This window comes from Diadema antillarum, unplaced genomic scaffold (assembly GCF_040938485.1).
Source record: "Diadema antillarum isolate AM-2024a unplaced genomic scaffold, OU_Dant_1.0 seq00000541_RagTag, whole genome shotgun sequence".
NCBI classification, from domain to species: domain Eukaryota; kingdom Metazoa; phylum Echinodermata; class Echinoidea; order Diadematoida; family Diadematidae; genus Diadema; species Diadema antillarum.
This window is the reverse complement of record NW_027271488.1, coordinates 725040-742176: the sequence shown is the minus strand read 5'-3', so window position 1 is coordinate 742176 and position 17137 is coordinate 725040. Positions and strand designations below refer to the sequence as shown.

The window sequence follows — 17137 nt, the reverse complement described above, 5'->3', positions numbered from 1 at the left end:
CATAAACTACCAATATAAACAATCTCAGAGCGATGATTCTCTGTTTGCATAATATGGCACCCGCCCGTCCTGACTGCACTCAACTAGAGGTCTACCTCTCTTTTCTTTCTTTCTCTGTTGGGTGCCCTCGTTCCTGATTCTTGTCTTTTTAGGAAGCTTTCGGCAAGCTTTCATCCCCCTGAAGTTTGCTAAAGTTTAAAGTTCAAGACTATATTGAACCGAAACAATGCCCCATCCCTCCCCTCCCCAATCCCCCCCCCCCCCCCCCCCCACCCGCGCTGCGACGGAATCAGCTGGCGCATCAAGCAGTATACAGCTAGCTTGCCCGGAAAATCACCGCAATGGAATGCGATAACTTCTCATTGAAAGACCAAACTACCATTATAAAGAGGGCGTGTGCACGTTGCCGATTCGTGCATTTCGCGCGCGTTTTCACCTCCCACGATGATTGCATTCAAATCGCGTATTCAAGGCATCATGGCGGAAGGCGGGAAGGACCAGGGAGCGAGTAATTCGAAAAGTTTGGTCCAAAATTACTTGATGAAGTGATGGTTTTCACCGTGCGAAGTTTCTGAAGTTAAGCAGGTAATGTGCGAGATCTTTGACATGTTAATTTTGTGGAATTTTATGTTACTGTTCATCTGTTGTTGTCGTCTGAAGAAAGCGGTGGAAGTTGAGTTGAATTGGAAATGGTAGAACTAAATCCCTGCGCGGTGGCGGTGGATGGGTGGTAATGCCGTGGGACACTCCGTGTGTAATGGGCATTTACTATGGTGTATACGTGTGTGTTTCCCCCTCGTGTGTATCTGCTTTGAAGCGCTAATGCGAGACCATGCATGTGCTGATGCAGTGTGTGTGTGCTAACAGTGTATGGATCGACGGCTGTGGCAATCTGTCAAAACGTTCTGCGTTCATACACAGCCCTTCCCTGCCATGCATGCACTGCTTCTCCTCGTGCATTGGCTGTGCATGGCGGTGCGCTGTGAGCCACTTGCCTACACCGTGCATGTGTGAGTGTGTGTACTAGTTTCGACCATGACTGCTGGCTGCACCATCTTCCGACTTCAATCGCACTTGAATTCTGGCGGGAATTCTCTCGGCAAAGTGTATTGGTTTTAGCACGAAATGGTTTTTAATTTGTTCCTCACTTTATCGTAAGTGTATTTGAAGCTTTTGTTTGAGTTCTTTCCTTTAACAGATGTTCTAATTTAATGTAGAAATCTAAGCTTTTTATCCCTTCAACCTCAACGGACATGGTGGAATCTAGACGCAATCTCACTTTTGTGTATGGAGATCGTGGAGATGATAGATGGGTGATGTTTCAGAATCACTGCAACTTTTCCAAAGCGCGCGCGAATTAGGTCCCATGTAAAGAATCAGGGTCGGCAAAAAAGCGCTAAAACTTGAAAAATTATGCTGTTCTGTTGCGAGATTTTTCGCTTATCGCAAGCTAAGAGTGTGATGGTATCAAAAACACAAAAAGGTTTGCGGCTTCATAAGGGTTTTTCCACTCTGAAACATAAACTTGCAAATTGCTTTAACCCGGGTTCTAGAGGTTGACCACTTACCAATTCACGTTATTGTCACCATCGCAAGACCAATGTCCATCGCGATAGTAAAAAAAGACCACGGCCGCAACCCAGTACAGCGTCTGCTGGTTCATGACAGTGATATCTTGGTTTGTGGCCTGATGTTCAATTCCTATGCGATGCGTGCATGCTCTGCAATCTTCTTCTGAACGCCTTCATTTGGCTCGCGAACATTGCGTAAGCGCCAAGTCCCATTGCGAAAGCACATGAAAACGGCTGGCGCGCATGCACTGACCATGAACAGAAATTGCAGTTTTGGCAGTGTTACTGTTGTATTTTTCATTTTTGGGGGGTATTTTTTAGATTGTAACATCCACTTCCGGAAAAAAATGGCAGCCCGCATCGGCATGCGAAAGTTCTACTTCTATATGAAGACATGTATTCAAAATCCATGAACATCAGGAAAATTACAAAAAAATCCAGTTTCTTAGACCCCTTATCCCTTAACTGTGATGTTAAAAAGTACCGAAAATGAAATCTTGGATGCGAGATGTTGTCATTTAGGTGAGAATATTTCACTTTGATTGGAGATTTTGCCCATGATTAGCAGTGTGTTAGTGAATGTGTGGTATAGAGTGTTTCTATACAAATGATGCACAGGATAGAGTGTGTTAGTGAAGGTGCGGCGCGCTCGAGAGTATTGACAATGGTGCGACATGCACGAGGCGCCTACCGTTGTCAATACTCGAGAGTGAGCCGCACCTTCACTAACGCCACGAAATAATCCTGTGCATCATTTGTTTTATAAAATGGGTCGAAAACTAACAGCATTATTCACGTACCTTTGTGGGTCAATACCAGTCAGCTACATGTAGCACTCGCTCAAAAGTCAAGATGTCCGAAGATGTTCGTCCCAAACATTTACGCACGTAGCACTCGGAAATCCCGCACATAAGTACTGTACGTACGTATAAGGGTATACGTACGCCACATGTTATGCACAAGAAAGGCCGCCGGCTGTTGTGGCAGCCCGAACTAGAAGTTGTTTACAGGATTGACAGCGCGTATAGTAGCGCGTGACGCACTTGTAACAACTGATTGAGTGCGCACTGCTAGTGTAAACATTGTGACGTACGTCAGGCCCCGGCCGTGCATTTACTAAGAAATTAATGCACGCACACGTGACTCATTTCAGCGCTTCCAATTGGCTACATTCTTGAACCCATTTTATAAAGCATTATATTAGTATTACTAATGTGCTGTAATGGCCGCGAACAGGCGCCTGGCCGCAAACTGGGACGTTTACTCAAGTACACTTCTGTCCAAATTGATGACTTTAAATGACCGTCGATCAGGAGGAGTCTGTGAGAACGACAACTGCTCCGTATTACAGATTTGAAACCTATGCACTTGCGCTAACCGGTAGCAGTGTAGCCTTTTGACTGGGCACTCTTGCACTGCAGTGTGACATCGTGTGGTGCCCGGTCACTCTCTGCTGGGTGCGTTTCACTCGAACCCTTTCGCTCGCCACTACACAGAGAAAGGGCCTTCGATCCTTGTCCATGAGCTAGAGACATTGGGACTTTCATGAATATTCATATTGCCGATGCACAGTGTGCCACGCCAAGGTTGTTTCGAAAAATGAAGGAAAGAACAGGGGTATGGAAATGAACTTGTGTCGTAGAAAAACGTCTTTTCAGCCTTGAATCATTCTGGAAATGAGCAAGTGCACAAGGGGAAGGAATTAGATCCAGAATGTATGTATAGTTTAAAAGTAAGCAGTTTGCTGGTAAAATGGGACACTTCTAGAGCTGCTTAGATTTGTGTTTTTGTGTTTCTTTTTTCATCTTACAGAGATACCACTCTGTTGACTCAGGGTGCTCCCACAGTATATCTGTGAAGAAGCGCCCTGGGGTTAGTGTGCAAACTACAGGCTACAGCATGAAGGAGTCACCAGGCACCTAACTTAACATTGTTAGTTAGAAGGGTCTAATTCATTCATCAGAAGAATTTGAAGCAAATGTTCTTTTGCTTGCAAGATTACTAACACATGGGGCGCTAGTATACAAATGATGCACAGGATAGAGTGCGTTGCATGTTTCACAATTGTAAATACCCGAGAGTGCACTATACGCCTCCACTAACGCCACGAAATAATCCTGTGCATCATTTGTTTTATAAAATGGGTCGAAAATTCGAAAACTAACAGCATTTTTCAGCGTTTTTCACGTACCTTTGTGGGTCAAGACGTCCGAAGATGTTCGTCCCAAACATGATTTACGCACGTCGCACTCGGAAATCCCGCACATATAAGTATGATGGGGGGTTGGGTTTCCGGACACTTAAGTTCCCGCATGAAAACTTACTTATTTTACATAGAATATGCACCCTTTACCTTAAAGACTTGATATAGACTCCTCATATAGGCCTACTAGACAACATACTTTGAAAACGGCGTGAGAATTAACCTGCTAAATCGTTGGATTTGCCCTTCAAAGTGACTCCATGTACACGTCCGGTCCCACAACGCTTGGTCTACTGTACTGTACGTTGTGCGTATAAGAGTATACGTACGCCACACATGTTATGCACAAGGGAAGAAAGGCCGGCGGCCGGCAGCCCGAACTAGAAGTTGTTTACAGGATTGACAGCGCGTATGCATGCAATTCAAAGGAGCCGCCGCGCGCACAGACTATCGGCAATAGGATTTAACGCAGTGCAATGGGACTGAGTAACCAAAGCACATGTGACTCATTTCAGCGCTTCCTATTGGCTACATTCTTGAACCCATTTTATAATGTACTTTCGTACCTCTTTGTCAGTTGATCTCCAAACATGCACAAACTCACTCTAGATATCCAACAGCCACGAATATTTGCATATGAGTGAGACAGGAGCAGACGGCGCAGCACGATATACAAAACATATTCACGGCAGCATGGCAGCGAGTGCCAAGATTAATCTGAATGTAGCTGTCTCACAGCGATCAGAGCGAGTTACTATGGTATCTTTAAAAAGATACTTTTTTCCCCGTCTTTCTCTCAGCTTGTAAGGAGTCGCAGTCGCAAAAAGGATTCATCAGAATGATACATAAGAAAAAGATATTGGAGAGGATAGAAAGGAAAAAAAGTTCTAGGGAAAGACAACCCATGAAGGAAGTAAAGAACAATTAGGCAGAGAAGTAAGATTAGATAGGAAATTGAGAAAGTTTGACAAATGGAAACCCACAAAAAATTGATTGCTAGGAAGGAAAGGGAAATGTAGAGATACCTGAAAATGAAAGAAGAAAAGATGGAAAAGAGAGAAAAATATAAGGGGCAGCACACACACGCACATGCTTATGACTGCTGGCATGTGCTTTGTTTGCCTATGTGCAATATAAGAGAAAATCTGTACACTCAGTCATAAGTTACAATGTACTCCCATGCACAGTTTTAAATGACATATTAGAAATTATAACATGCTTCTCTTTTGTGTGTGAGTGTGTTTAGAGTACTTCTTTTATGAGAATTTCATGAAATATAGACTACATCTGCTCAGTTCCCTCTATGCAAACACTTCCATGTTACCAATGTGGCCACACAGTGTATATCCAGAATTTGTACTGGATCTCGGCAGACTTGTCACACCTACCCTTTGGCAACAAGAAATATCTTTTGCATAACATTCACAGCAGGCTCCTAGCTCAACCAGCATGATGGTACACAGTGCAGCCTAAACTCTTCCTTGCTAGCTGGTTGAAAAAAGAACTGTGACTTGCCTGCCCCCCTGCCATCATATTTCATGTGATGTTGCAAATCAATTTAAGCGCAACAAACTCCATGCCTCCATCCCAAAAGGGTGCAGGAGACATTGTTTTCGTGCTGAACGCGATGGTATGAAAATGGTAGATGATTTTTACCAACAGCATTTGAAACGTTCTTTTATTTGGTTATCAAGGATATGTTTTGGGCTTTAAAAAAGTAAAAGAAAGTTGTTGGGAGGTTTGCAGTTAATGTTCTGTGAAAATTGCATGGTATGTATTTGCTGCTGAGAATGTGAGTTTGTATGATTGAGTCCACGCTTTTTCGCTGTAGATGCAGTAACCGTCTTTTTTCTTTCCCTTTATTGGGGCTCATCTTCATTCTTCCCATGTGGCGTGTTCTTTGTTGGTTGATTTATATACCATAACTACACTTTTTTGTCGTTGTTGTTGCATAGCTCAACAGCGAGAGTGTGTGATGGTACTTCTAACTACATGTCACGTGATGAGCAATTGAACAATTGGATAGCTAGATAATGTGTTGTATTATTTTATTGGCAAGGCCTACGTAACTGTTTGCCTGGCTTAAAAAATAACTGCATTAAAGTCCATGGTCGATATTTCTTCATTCAACACTTGAGGCATGTCCAGAATCGTCAGTCTAGTCATTGGCCTATTGTTCACTTTGGAAGTACATTCAGAGGTCATTTATTATGTTTGTATTACAGAGATACAGATGTAACTGAAACAAGACAAATTGTGTAAATATCTTGAAAACATTTTGTTTTGTCTTGTAGAGAGAGAGGAAGAGAGGTCAGCAGTAGCTACATGTCCATCTCATGAAGGGTAAACCCCAGCAGATGAATCATGAGCGTCAAAGTGAAGTTTGTCGTCACAAGCCAGGGGGAGGAGGGGCACATGCTCAAGGCAGCCCAGGTAATGAGAGGTCGTGGAGAAATGAATGACTGCTACGTGCTGAGTTAGCTATTTTAATGAATGTATCATTCACACACATACACACACGCACGCACGCACACATACTGAGTTATGCAACTAGGGCTAAGGAGTGGCAGCCCATTAGTCCGATCCAATTCTTCTGATGTTATAATACTGGCCTTGTACTGTAAAATGAATGGGCCAGCTGAATGGTTGGAGGAACAAATGCATTGGGTTTTTGTGATGATAATGATTCGGAATTATCAGCGAAGTACCTATAATATTCCTTGCCAAAAGTAAGCAAACTAGTCACTGAAACAGATGAGTATTATGCAAGTTACCTTTTGTTGCTGTTGCCTGATTATCTCTCTTGCTGCTGACTATAAAGATTCCGTTTTCATGAGTGAGGAGAAATATAAAACTGGTGCAATATTTGAATGTGTCCAGTGTCTCAACTCGGAAATGTCTCGTTTCCAAAGGCTGTCCAGAGTGCACGCTTGCCCACTGAGAGAATCCTGTCAAAAGATGCCTTGAACTTGGAGAAGAAGGAGAAGCACTTGTACGTCATTGGTCAGTTCAGCGGAGCTGCATTTGACCACCTTGTCGGCTTAAAATGCAGGCAAGTATATTCGTCAACATGTGGGATCTTTTTCATGCATGGTATGGTGGATTATGTGTTATACATCAACAGTTAGCAGCTTTGAAAACATAAGGTGTTAACATACATTATAACGTCGTAGATTTTATACACAAAAATTGCGACTGACATGGTGAGCTTTATTTTTATTTTTCAATTGGCAGTTTTGACAGTACTTTGAGTATTTTTAAAAAGCAGTTGGATAAATCAGTGAAGTTAGTGGTGTACAATGTATGCTGGATGAACTTCTGTCTGCGATACTTCAGTATCAGTGAAACAGGGTGGGAATGCATTGAAGGGTGTTGTTAATGAACAAAGGAGCAAATGGAAAGGTATGCATGCTCTAGATGCAATTCTGCTGCATTACTCTAGTCATAACAACGGGTGTTATGGCAGTGCAGTGAAGACCATTGTCAATGTTAATTCAAGTGTATTACTCATTATGCCCCACCCTTCTTGATGATGAACATACGTTCTGTGGGGAATACCTTTGTTTGGGCATTAGATAGAAGATCTGTTGCATTACAAAGAACCCCTGGTATAGCTGCATTGTATTGATATGTAGGTGGGGGTGAGCAAAGCAGTGGGACCACGCAGCTTGTCTCCCTCAGGTTGACATCCTGCTAAACCTGCCATGAATCTTGTCAGTCCCAACAGTGGCTTTCTTTGTGTGGGCAAGACGTTTGTTTTCATAGCGTGTCTTTACATTTGTTTGCAGGGTGGTGGGGCCACAGTGCGTGATCTCGTGCCTGGAGCTGCAGGTTGCAGTGCCCAATGTTCCCCACCCAATTAACAACATTGCCATGCAGGATGTTGTGGTCAGCTGTTCAAGTGTAGAAAAGGCCAAAAGGGTAAGAGTTCGCTTTACACTGCGGCCGGTTAATACATTCTGAATGTACTGGCTTTTTCCACACTGCGGCCGGTTAATATATTCTGAATATACTGGCTTTTTAATCGTTGTCACCTTGATTAAACTTTCTGTGGATATTATTCATCAGTGAATGATTTACATAATGTTCATACAAGGTGCATCCAGGTATAAGGATACATGCTTAATTGGAGGAGGAGACTTTTATGGAACATTACAATTCAATGCAGGATTAGTCAATATGTCATTTTTGCCATTTTGCTTGTTACTGTTTTACCGTATTTTATATGGTTTATATTTGATCAAGACGAAATGAGATTTGACATATTTTTGTTCGTTCTTAAATTTGAAAAAAACTCGCTTGATATTTGCAGTTTTCCCCACAAAAAAAAGAAAGAAGATAGCTTCAGAGCGCTTTACTGGGACTAAGTTGTGGTCCAGACAGATAAGGATTACTAATATATTTTATTTGTGTCTTCTGCATTTGCAACAAAGGATGGGGAAAAAAATTATTTGTGAAATTGACATGGTTGTAATTCCCATCTCATTTTCTTCTGTTAGGAGAATCTCCACCAGCTGATCCAGTGGATGGATGGGCGTGTCTCCAGGGACTTCACTGAAATGGTGACGCACCTCGTGGTGGGAGAAGTGGGCTCCAAAAAGTACCATGTGAGTACAGTATTCATCGCATAATCGGGACAGGTTGGGAGTAGCAACTACGGCCCCTTTAAGCGAGGTGCCCGATTTCACGATGAGTACTCACCATACACTAACGGCATACGACATGTACATGTAGTGCACACACACACACACACACACACACACACACATGCATACTGACGTACTGTACATGTACATGAATACACAACCACGCTACCCCTCGGCGCGACCCTCTAGCTCATTCACAACTGAGGAAGATTGTGACGTACGCACAGATCACAGTGTATTGAAAGTTGAAACACTCAGAGACAAGGAATTTGGACTTTGCCCTCAAAGTGTATGACTGAGATTAAACAACGTACACAGCCTGAGTTGTGTGATCGAGGCATGTTTTTTAAACACATGTATCAACAAAATCAAAGATCGCTTGAAGAAAAATTGTCCCGTTTATCAGAGGTCCCCGCCCGATTATCCAGTGAAAATAACGTGCATTGGAAATGTTTCTGGGAAGCATATGTCATTTAAGCGAGGTTCCCGATTATCAGATGCCCGATTATGCGATGAATACTGTACTATGAAATGACCAGTATAGTAACATATTCAAATTTACGAATGTCTCTTCCGTCCTGACGTTCATGCACTAACGAGCTGTTCTACTAACGTGATATGATATGAATATTTCAGCAAACCAATCTGCTGAACTCAATTCATTCGTTGAATCAGCCCATGTAGAAAGTCAGTTAGGGAGAATGGAAATATTCTGATGTCACATGGGTTAGAATGACTTAGGAAGTAGGAACACTTGATCAGAATATATTTGTGTGAGCCTTCATAAATGTTATGACAGTCTTGATGTCTGGTGTTGCCTTTGGCTTTCCTTTGATGGGAGTGATAATGTTTACTGACAATCTTGTGCTTGGAAAATGAAAAAAAAACCCAAACAAACACGCAATCCATTACTCTGAGGCTGTTTTGACTAGAAAAAAAGACGGAAAGAAAAAAATTCAACCAATTTAATCAATTGGGAAGTCCCCTCAACCACAATTTTTCCTGTCTTTGCTGGTTACTGTGACAGATCCTGTCTGCGTGTTGTATATCCTTTTCTCCCTCTTTTCTCCATGTATAAAGTAGGAAATACTTGTACAGACCATTGTACTAATCATTTGCCTTTATGTGTGTTGGAAATGTCTCCATTTAGGTGGCTGCAAACTTGAAGAAGCCGATCATGCTGCCAGAGTGGATAGAGGCAGCCTGGGAGGAGAGCCAGCACAAGTGAGTTTTTGTAAAACCAGACCTGTAGTAGAACTCGTCATTAGCGGTCCCCAGGACCACTGAAAATTGATGTCAGGCCACTCAATTTCCAAAAAGGCTGTCGTTTGATGGCCTGATAAGGCAGCATAAATTCAAAATGAACTTGATGTTTCCCTCTGTTTTGGGCCACCAAAATTTCGAATTCAACGATTGTAGGGTCCCAAAAAGCTTATCTTTTGATGGCCTGATAAGGCAGCTAAAATTCAGAATAAAATTTTATGTTTCCTTCTGTTTCGGGCTACCAAAATTTCAAATTCAAAGATTGTAAGGTCCCAAAAAGCCTATCTTTTGATGGCCTGATAAGGCAGCTAAAATTCAGAATGAAATTTTATGTTTCCTTCTGTTTTGGGCTACCAAAATTTCAGAGTAAAAGATTGTAGGGTCCACCAGAGAAAAATGGTAGTGTCAATCCCTGCCTATAGTAAAAGTAGAAATTGCTAGAGGAATAATTTGTGTGTGTGTGTGTGTGTGTCTGTGTGTGTGTTTAGCAGGTTAAGACAGATTTTGCATGTTTGTAATTTCATGGATGGTCATGACAATTTAGCAAGCACCTGTAACAACTTGCTACTGCTACAGCGAGTAAGTAGCAAGAGCATACTACTGTGAAAGGTAACTGGTCTGCATTACGACAGCACCTGACAACCTGATTATGACAGCCCCTGTATGACATTCAGTTCAGTGTAAATTGAGTGTTTTAGACAGTCCCATCTTTTTCCTGGTCTACCCAAGGCCTGCATTAGCAATCAGTAGAGCATTGCCACCATTTTCTGTGTAATACTAATTGTCTTCTTTATTTGTTTTGTTTTTGGTTGAAGTGGTGTAATTGTATGTGATTCTTATTTTTTTTTTTTAGGCATTTCAGCGGCACAACCAGTGAGTTCATGGAGATGCACAAATGCCCAGCATTCAAGGGGTGTATCATCTGTGTGACGGGTTTGGAGGGTGCAGAAAGGCAAGAAATCAAGAATCGTGTTGGCCAACATGGTGAGTTTAAGGACTTCATGTCGTAATCAATTTATCCCAATTCATTCAACATAGCTGTGGGAAAGAGTTTGTCGGTCAGTCCTTGAGGTAGAATTTGAAAAAAAACAATGAATTGTTCAAATGCAGTGTCTCACACTTCTGTAGTGCCCATAAAGTTGATGAACTTTGTTGTCCCCGCCAAACGAGTTCGAGCAGGGGACTATGAAACGGGCTCCGTACGTGTGTGTGTCCGTGTGTCCGTCTGTCTGTCCGTCCGTCTGTCTGTCTGTGCGTCCGTGTGTGATCAAAATGTTCAATTTGCTACTTCTCTGTCATTTATGAGCCAATTTTGATTCTGTTTGCTTTATATGATAGCACTACATGGGAGCTTTGAAACTTCTACACAGAATTTCAGTTGTGACCTTTGACCTTTGACCTATATTGTACATTTTGCTTCAAAATGCTACTCCTTCGCCATTTCTAACCCGATTTCGATTCCGTTTGCTTTATGTGATGGCACTAGGTGAGGGCTTCAAAACTGCTACACAGAATTTTGACCTTTGACTTCTTTGACCTTTGACCTTGATTTTTTACCTTTATTGTACATTGGCTACAAAATGCTACTCCTTCGCCATTTCTAACCCGATTTCGATTCCGTTTGCTTTATGTGATGGCACTAGGTGAGGGCTTCAAAACTTCTACATAGAATTTTGACCTTTGACTTCTTTGACCTTTGACCTTGATTTTTGACCTGCATTGTACATTTTGCTACAAAATGCTACTCCTTTGCCATTTCTAACCCAATTTCATTTCCGTTTGCTTTATGTGATGGCACTACAGTATGTAGGTGAGGGCTTCAAAACTTCTACACAGAATTTTGACCCTTGACTTCTTTGACCTTTGACCTTGATTTTTGACCTATGTTGTACATTGGCTACAAAATGCTCCTTTGCCATTTCTAACCCGATTTCGATTCCGTTTTCTTTATGTGATGGCACTAGGTGAGGGCTTCAAAACTTCTACACAGAATTTTGACCTTTGACTTCTTTGACCTTTGACCTTGATTTTTGACCTATATTGTACATTGGCTACAAAATGCTACTCCTTCGCCATTTCTAACCCGATTTCGATTCCGTTTGCTTTTTGTGATGGCACTAGGTTAGGGCTTCAAAACTTCTACACAGAATTTTGACCTTTGACTTCTTTGACCTTTGACCTTGATTTTTTACCGATATTGTACATTTTGCTACTAAATGCTACTTCCGGCGGGGACAGATTTTACGCACCGCGTAATTTCTACTTTTCCTTCTTGTGTGGGTATTTGGCTTGCCAGTATCATTGTGAAAATTTTGAGACAGAAAGAAGCTGATGGTAGCTGTGTATATCATATGAAATATCATATGAATAGACTAATATGGACATGCTGCATTTTATTGGTAAATTGTGTATGGACTTTATGATGTGGAAATATTTTCCTTATCACTGCTTAACCCTAACTTACCTGGGCTATTTAGCAAGCTTGAATTCCTGGGGGGGGGGGGGGGGGGGGGGGGGGGGGCATTATGGCCCCCCTTTCAGATCTCGGCCGTTGATCGCGCAACCGCCGCAAAATTTTGCATGAACATAAAACCGGATGTAATCTACAAGACTGTTCAGTTCAATTTTCAAAAAATTTGCATTTTTTATTTTAAATTAATTAATTATGCAAATATATGCAATAAACCTCATTTTCGTCTGTGATTGGCTTATAAAAGCTTATGGAATGCTGATTTTTGTTGTAAATATTCCTAGTGACATTCCGAACATTTGTACGTAAAAAAAAATTCAGTATCAAAATTAATTTCTTATGTTTTTTATTGTTTTATCATTTTTAACGTATTTCTTTGTTTTTTCGAACTTTTGTTTTTGTTGTTTTTTCAGCAGAATTTGTCATACACATCTTTAGAAGCATAATTATACTAAAATAAATTTATTTCAGCCATTAAAATTAAAAATATGAATCTTTATATGAATTAATTGAAAATACACAATTTGTATTGACTTTGTACACAAAATCACGTTTTTGAGCAATTTTGGGGTGGACGAAAATTTTTTGAAGGGGCGTGGCTTCGGAACGGTATGCCCGGTCGCGACAAATTTGATCTCAAAAGTTGCGCAAGACTTGAAAGTAAAAAGTCAGCGAGCAACGCGGTCAAAAAATTTTGCGCGGCGGAATGGACGCGGAATTTGTCGAGGGGGGGGCCATTATGCCCCCCCCCCAGGTAAGTTAGAGATAACCTGGGCAGATGTCTATGGGAATTTCGTGTTAAAGCAAAATCAGCCTGTCCTCAATGGGTGAACCCTATCTTAGCTGTTATTTGTAAAGAAGGAGACATTTAAATCAGAGTTGTTTGTATTTTATTTATTTTTTTTGATTGGGGGGAGGGGGGGGGGCAGCTCTTTTTTTCTGCCTCCATCTGGAAGGATGCCAGAGGCAATTTGTATCTCCCCCCAATCCAACTGTATGTGGTTTATTACGCCCAATTTCAAAATCATCATGAAGCGTAAAAAGCATTATGCATTCATAGAAGTGGCTTGTTGTAAAGTGCACATTTTTTTCAGCGGAATTCATGGAAGCGTAAGTACTGTTGCAGTAGATTTGCCTTTGTGCATTTAAACAAGAATGGCTTGTAAAGTTTGATGGTTTCTTGCTCTAATTTTGATTTTGAAGGTGGACATTACACGGGGGAGTTGAAGTACAACGAGTGTACCCATCTCATCGTGGGCGTCTCCAGAGGACCAAAGTTTGAGTTCGCCAGGAAGTGGAAGATTCACACCGTTTCCATTCAAGTGAGTGTTTCAGGGCATGAATCAGAAGAGTTTGTGGGACGTGTGCTGAAGTACTCGGGATGGACAGATTTGTAACTTGACAAACAAGTTGTTGTACAGTGTGAGGTGTGAACTAGGTCAGTAGTTGATACTGGAATAAAGTTATGCATGTATATTGGTCATCCAGATAAGCAGAAACTTTGGGACTTGTTCAAAAGACATAATTGAAACTCAATATGAAAACTTCAAGCAATGTGATCCTCAATTGTTTTCTGGGTGCATGTTTTGTGCATTTGAGTCATTTGATGTCACCTAATTTTTTTTTTAATTGATTGTGCCTTTAAGAAGAATGAAATAAAAACCAGACAGTTCATCAAGAATTCTCATGAGTAGACTCAGCCTGCAAAGTAGTTTTTCTTTGCCTGATAAATAAAAATGATGCCACAGTGATGTAATGCACAGTAAGAACAGCATAAGGGAAATTGCAAATCTGTACTGTCCTGAAGTGCAGAGTAGCATGATGCCTGTCTGTTCAAAACAAAGGAGCACGTAGAAATCTTCAAGGAGTGGTACAGATTTCTTTCAACTCTGATGAGTGTTAAATCAGTAGTATACTGTTAAGCTTTCACAATTTAGAGCCAACAGCCTTTTTTTTTTCATTGTGAATATTTCAAACATGGCCAACCGTTATGGTATATAGTAGTACTTGCATTCAATTCGATGTGCAGATGAAAACTTTAGGGAATCTTTGTCCCCTTGCAAAATTCTTGATAAGTTTCATGCTAGTGAAATCCGTGGTTTTACAGTATAGGGTAGGAAGGAACATGATCTGTTTGAAAGAGATATGAACCTCACTCACAGACTCCTCATGCGACTTTTCTTGTCCTTTCAGTGGTTTTATGACAGTATAGAGGCCGGCTACTGCTTGGACGAGCAGCTGTACAGTGTGATATCCCAGGAGCAGTCCACGTCTACTCCTGTGAAGACGGCCAAACAGCAGCAGAGACTCAGTAGTGAGTGTTTGGAGATGTTTTCCACCGTGGATTTCGATTATTTTTCCACTTGGTTAGATAGATCCCATTCAGTCACTTGAGTGATGATGAAGGCACTGTTGGATGGATGAAGCTGATGAAGTTATACCCTCCAAAGAATATAAGAAGAAATGTCATAATTTTCTTGTTATTGTCAACAAGAAGTGTAGTTCGTATGACAGTCTCAGAGAGAGAGAGAGAGAGAGAGAGAACATTTTTGTATCATAAAAGGGTAAAGAAGAGAAAGAGCTACTAGCACATGAGAGAACAGGGGTGGGTTAGGGGACAGGAAGTACATGAAGTTGAAATCTGATGTCCTGCGAAGTGTAGCTGCTGAATTTTGTGAAATGGCAATGATGATTTGACAGAGTAAGACAGAAGTACATTTTCATCTCATCAAGTCATCGATAGTGACTGCTCTGTATCGGGCGGGGCCAGTGTAATCCTGTGATGATATCAAGGCAAGTATTGCACTTACCCCGGCTGATACATGGCAGTTTTAGTACTGCTGGGATTTGTGGCAGGAAGATCAACAAGAAACTTTGGACTTGCCACACAGTGACTGATTTCACCGAAAGCCCTGTAAACAAAGAGATCTGGCCTACTTGAGCTCGAGGAAAATGCTGGATGAAATGCCAGTCCCGGTAGATCTGTGTTGGCAGCACAACTCGGCATGCTAGCCTCGGATAGGTCGTGGTCAGTGCAGTGCTCTGAAAATATGATAGTATTGCACTTACCCCGGCTTCTCTGGGGCTTTGCAAAGTCTCCTAGTCACTCACACGGAGAGGCGTGACAACTACAATGAAGCATGATTTCTGCCGCTACCTGTTTCCCCGTTGAACTTCACAAGGATGGGACTTACTGACAGCATTACTTGTTCACTAAGATATGCAATGTTGCAAACTGGCTTGACAAAATTGTAATGAAGGTGATTCAAAGTTCTGTACAGTGTTTTCAAATATGCAAATGTCCTTTATCAAGTTTCATCATTTGAACAATTTTAAATGAAACAAAGTCATCGAAAGATATTCTAACTCAACAGACCAAGTTAAAAAAACTTTTTACATCCAAAAACTTATTGAAAGACACAAAGAGTTTCTCTTTTTGGACTATGAACAAGAACTTGGGAATCCTTCTTTACAATGGTCACACCTTTGGCTGTTTTGCACAGGGCGGGGCCTGTGTAATGCTGTGTGTTTCCAAGGCCAGTATTGCACTCCCCCCGGCCTTTGAATGACAGCTGCCATCTTCAAGCGCCACCAGTTTGCATCAAATGTGAAACTACTTTGATTTTTGTTTGAAGGACTGCGTAGAAATAAAGAATTGTGCTAGATATTATTTTAAGGCAAATATTTCTCTCTCCACCTTTTGATTTGATCAATGCTTTGTTTGAAATTGAAACAGGGTTTCATGATGAAGTAAAAAGAAACTCAAAAGTTACACACAGATGTAGTATACATATCAAGTAATCATGTAGTCATGTAGTCTATGACACTCATGTTATAGCATGGTGACATCTTATGGATTAAACAAAGTAATTTTTTTTTTTTTTTTCTGATCAGGGAAAGTTAAGGCTAGCACTTTGATTTTGTGAGGAGGCAATGTGTAGACAAATGGGGGAAGGATAAGTGCCAGTAGTGGAAACATTTTGTTCTGAAGTAATTTTTTCTTTTCATTTTTCCTTATTTATTATTATTTTTTTTTACAGAGCGAGGACTTGCTTCATGATTGTTCCGTACTTGAATAATCCACTATAATGTTTATATTCTGTTGGTATTTTGTTTAATAAAAGTTTAGATCAGATTCTTGCGAGTCTTTTTTTTTTTCTTTTTCTTTTATTCTTGAGTGATAGGGTTTGAATGACATTGTAATGTATGTTGCAAACGAGTGTGCTGATGCCAATGTATACTTTCATTCAGTCTATAAAAAGACTGGTTTGTGTGACCCTGGTGTCTAAAATTCACTGTTGATAAAAAAATGACCAAATCAAAGATTGATCTTTCTTTCTTAAATAACTAACAAGAGTTTTGATGCCTACACCAAAGAATGCTTATGACTTCTTGTTGTTTGTTTTGGTCTGTCTACACGATCAAGATCTTGTTCGTTTCATGTGGCGTTTACCTGGAGACGACAAGCCGAAGGAAGCAGCATATGTTGTTCTGCAGGAAATATTTTTTTAATTGAACTTCACCTTGTGACACACAAAATTGGTATTTGATTCTCTTAGAGCAAGTTCAGTAATGTTCTCTTTGGTTATGCATATGAAGGTACCAGATACCATAGTATGCTTGAATTGAAATGAACTGTCAACTGAATTTGGACCGTATCTGAGGTGATACATGTACAATATTGCAGACTCCCCAAAAGGTTTTGTTTTAAGCCCTGCAACCAATTACTTGTGTCTTCTTTTTTAGCCCTGAGCAACATCAGTGCAATAAACATGAGCAGCATACATCCTGTGGACGAGACTGTCATGACAGAGCCAAGCATCGCCATGGAAACCAGTGGGACGAGACCGTCTCGACCATCAGATGGTCTGGAAGAGCTGGACAAGTTGGACCCTTCCTGCTGGCAGGCGGACATGTTCCTGGACGGTTGCAAGGTGAATTTCAGCTAGTGTAGATTTGATGATTGACACTTTCATCTTCTATA

The 17137-nt window shown here is 41.1% G+C and overlaps 1 protein-coding gene across 1 annotated transcript in view; it reads left to right on the top strand.

Annotated features, from left to right (window-relative positions):
* Positions 1-472: 472 nt before the first annotated feature.
* The window catches only part of LOC139734697 (DNA topoisomerase 2-binding protein 1-like), a 41367-nt gene continuing 24702 nt past the window's right edge, over positions 473-17137 (top strand). The window contains exons 1-10 of the mRNA XM_071645490.1: positions 473-585; positions 6069-6207; positions 6687-6826; positions 7563-7695; positions 8274-8381; positions 9571-9644; positions 10537-10667; positions 13357-13475; positions 14347-14467; positions 16900-17087. Of these exons, the coding sequence (XP_071501591.1) occupies positions 6139-6207; positions 6687-6826; positions 7563-7695; positions 8274-8381; positions 9571-9644; positions 10537-10667; positions 13357-13475; positions 14347-14467; positions 16900-17087 (1083 nt within the window). The 5' untranslated portion in view covers positions 473-585; positions 6069-6138. The remainder of the gene's footprint in view (positions 586-6068; positions 6208-6686; positions 6827-7562; positions 7696-8273; positions 8382-9570; positions 9645-10536; positions 10668-13356; positions 13476-14346; positions 14468-16899; positions 17088-17137) is intronic.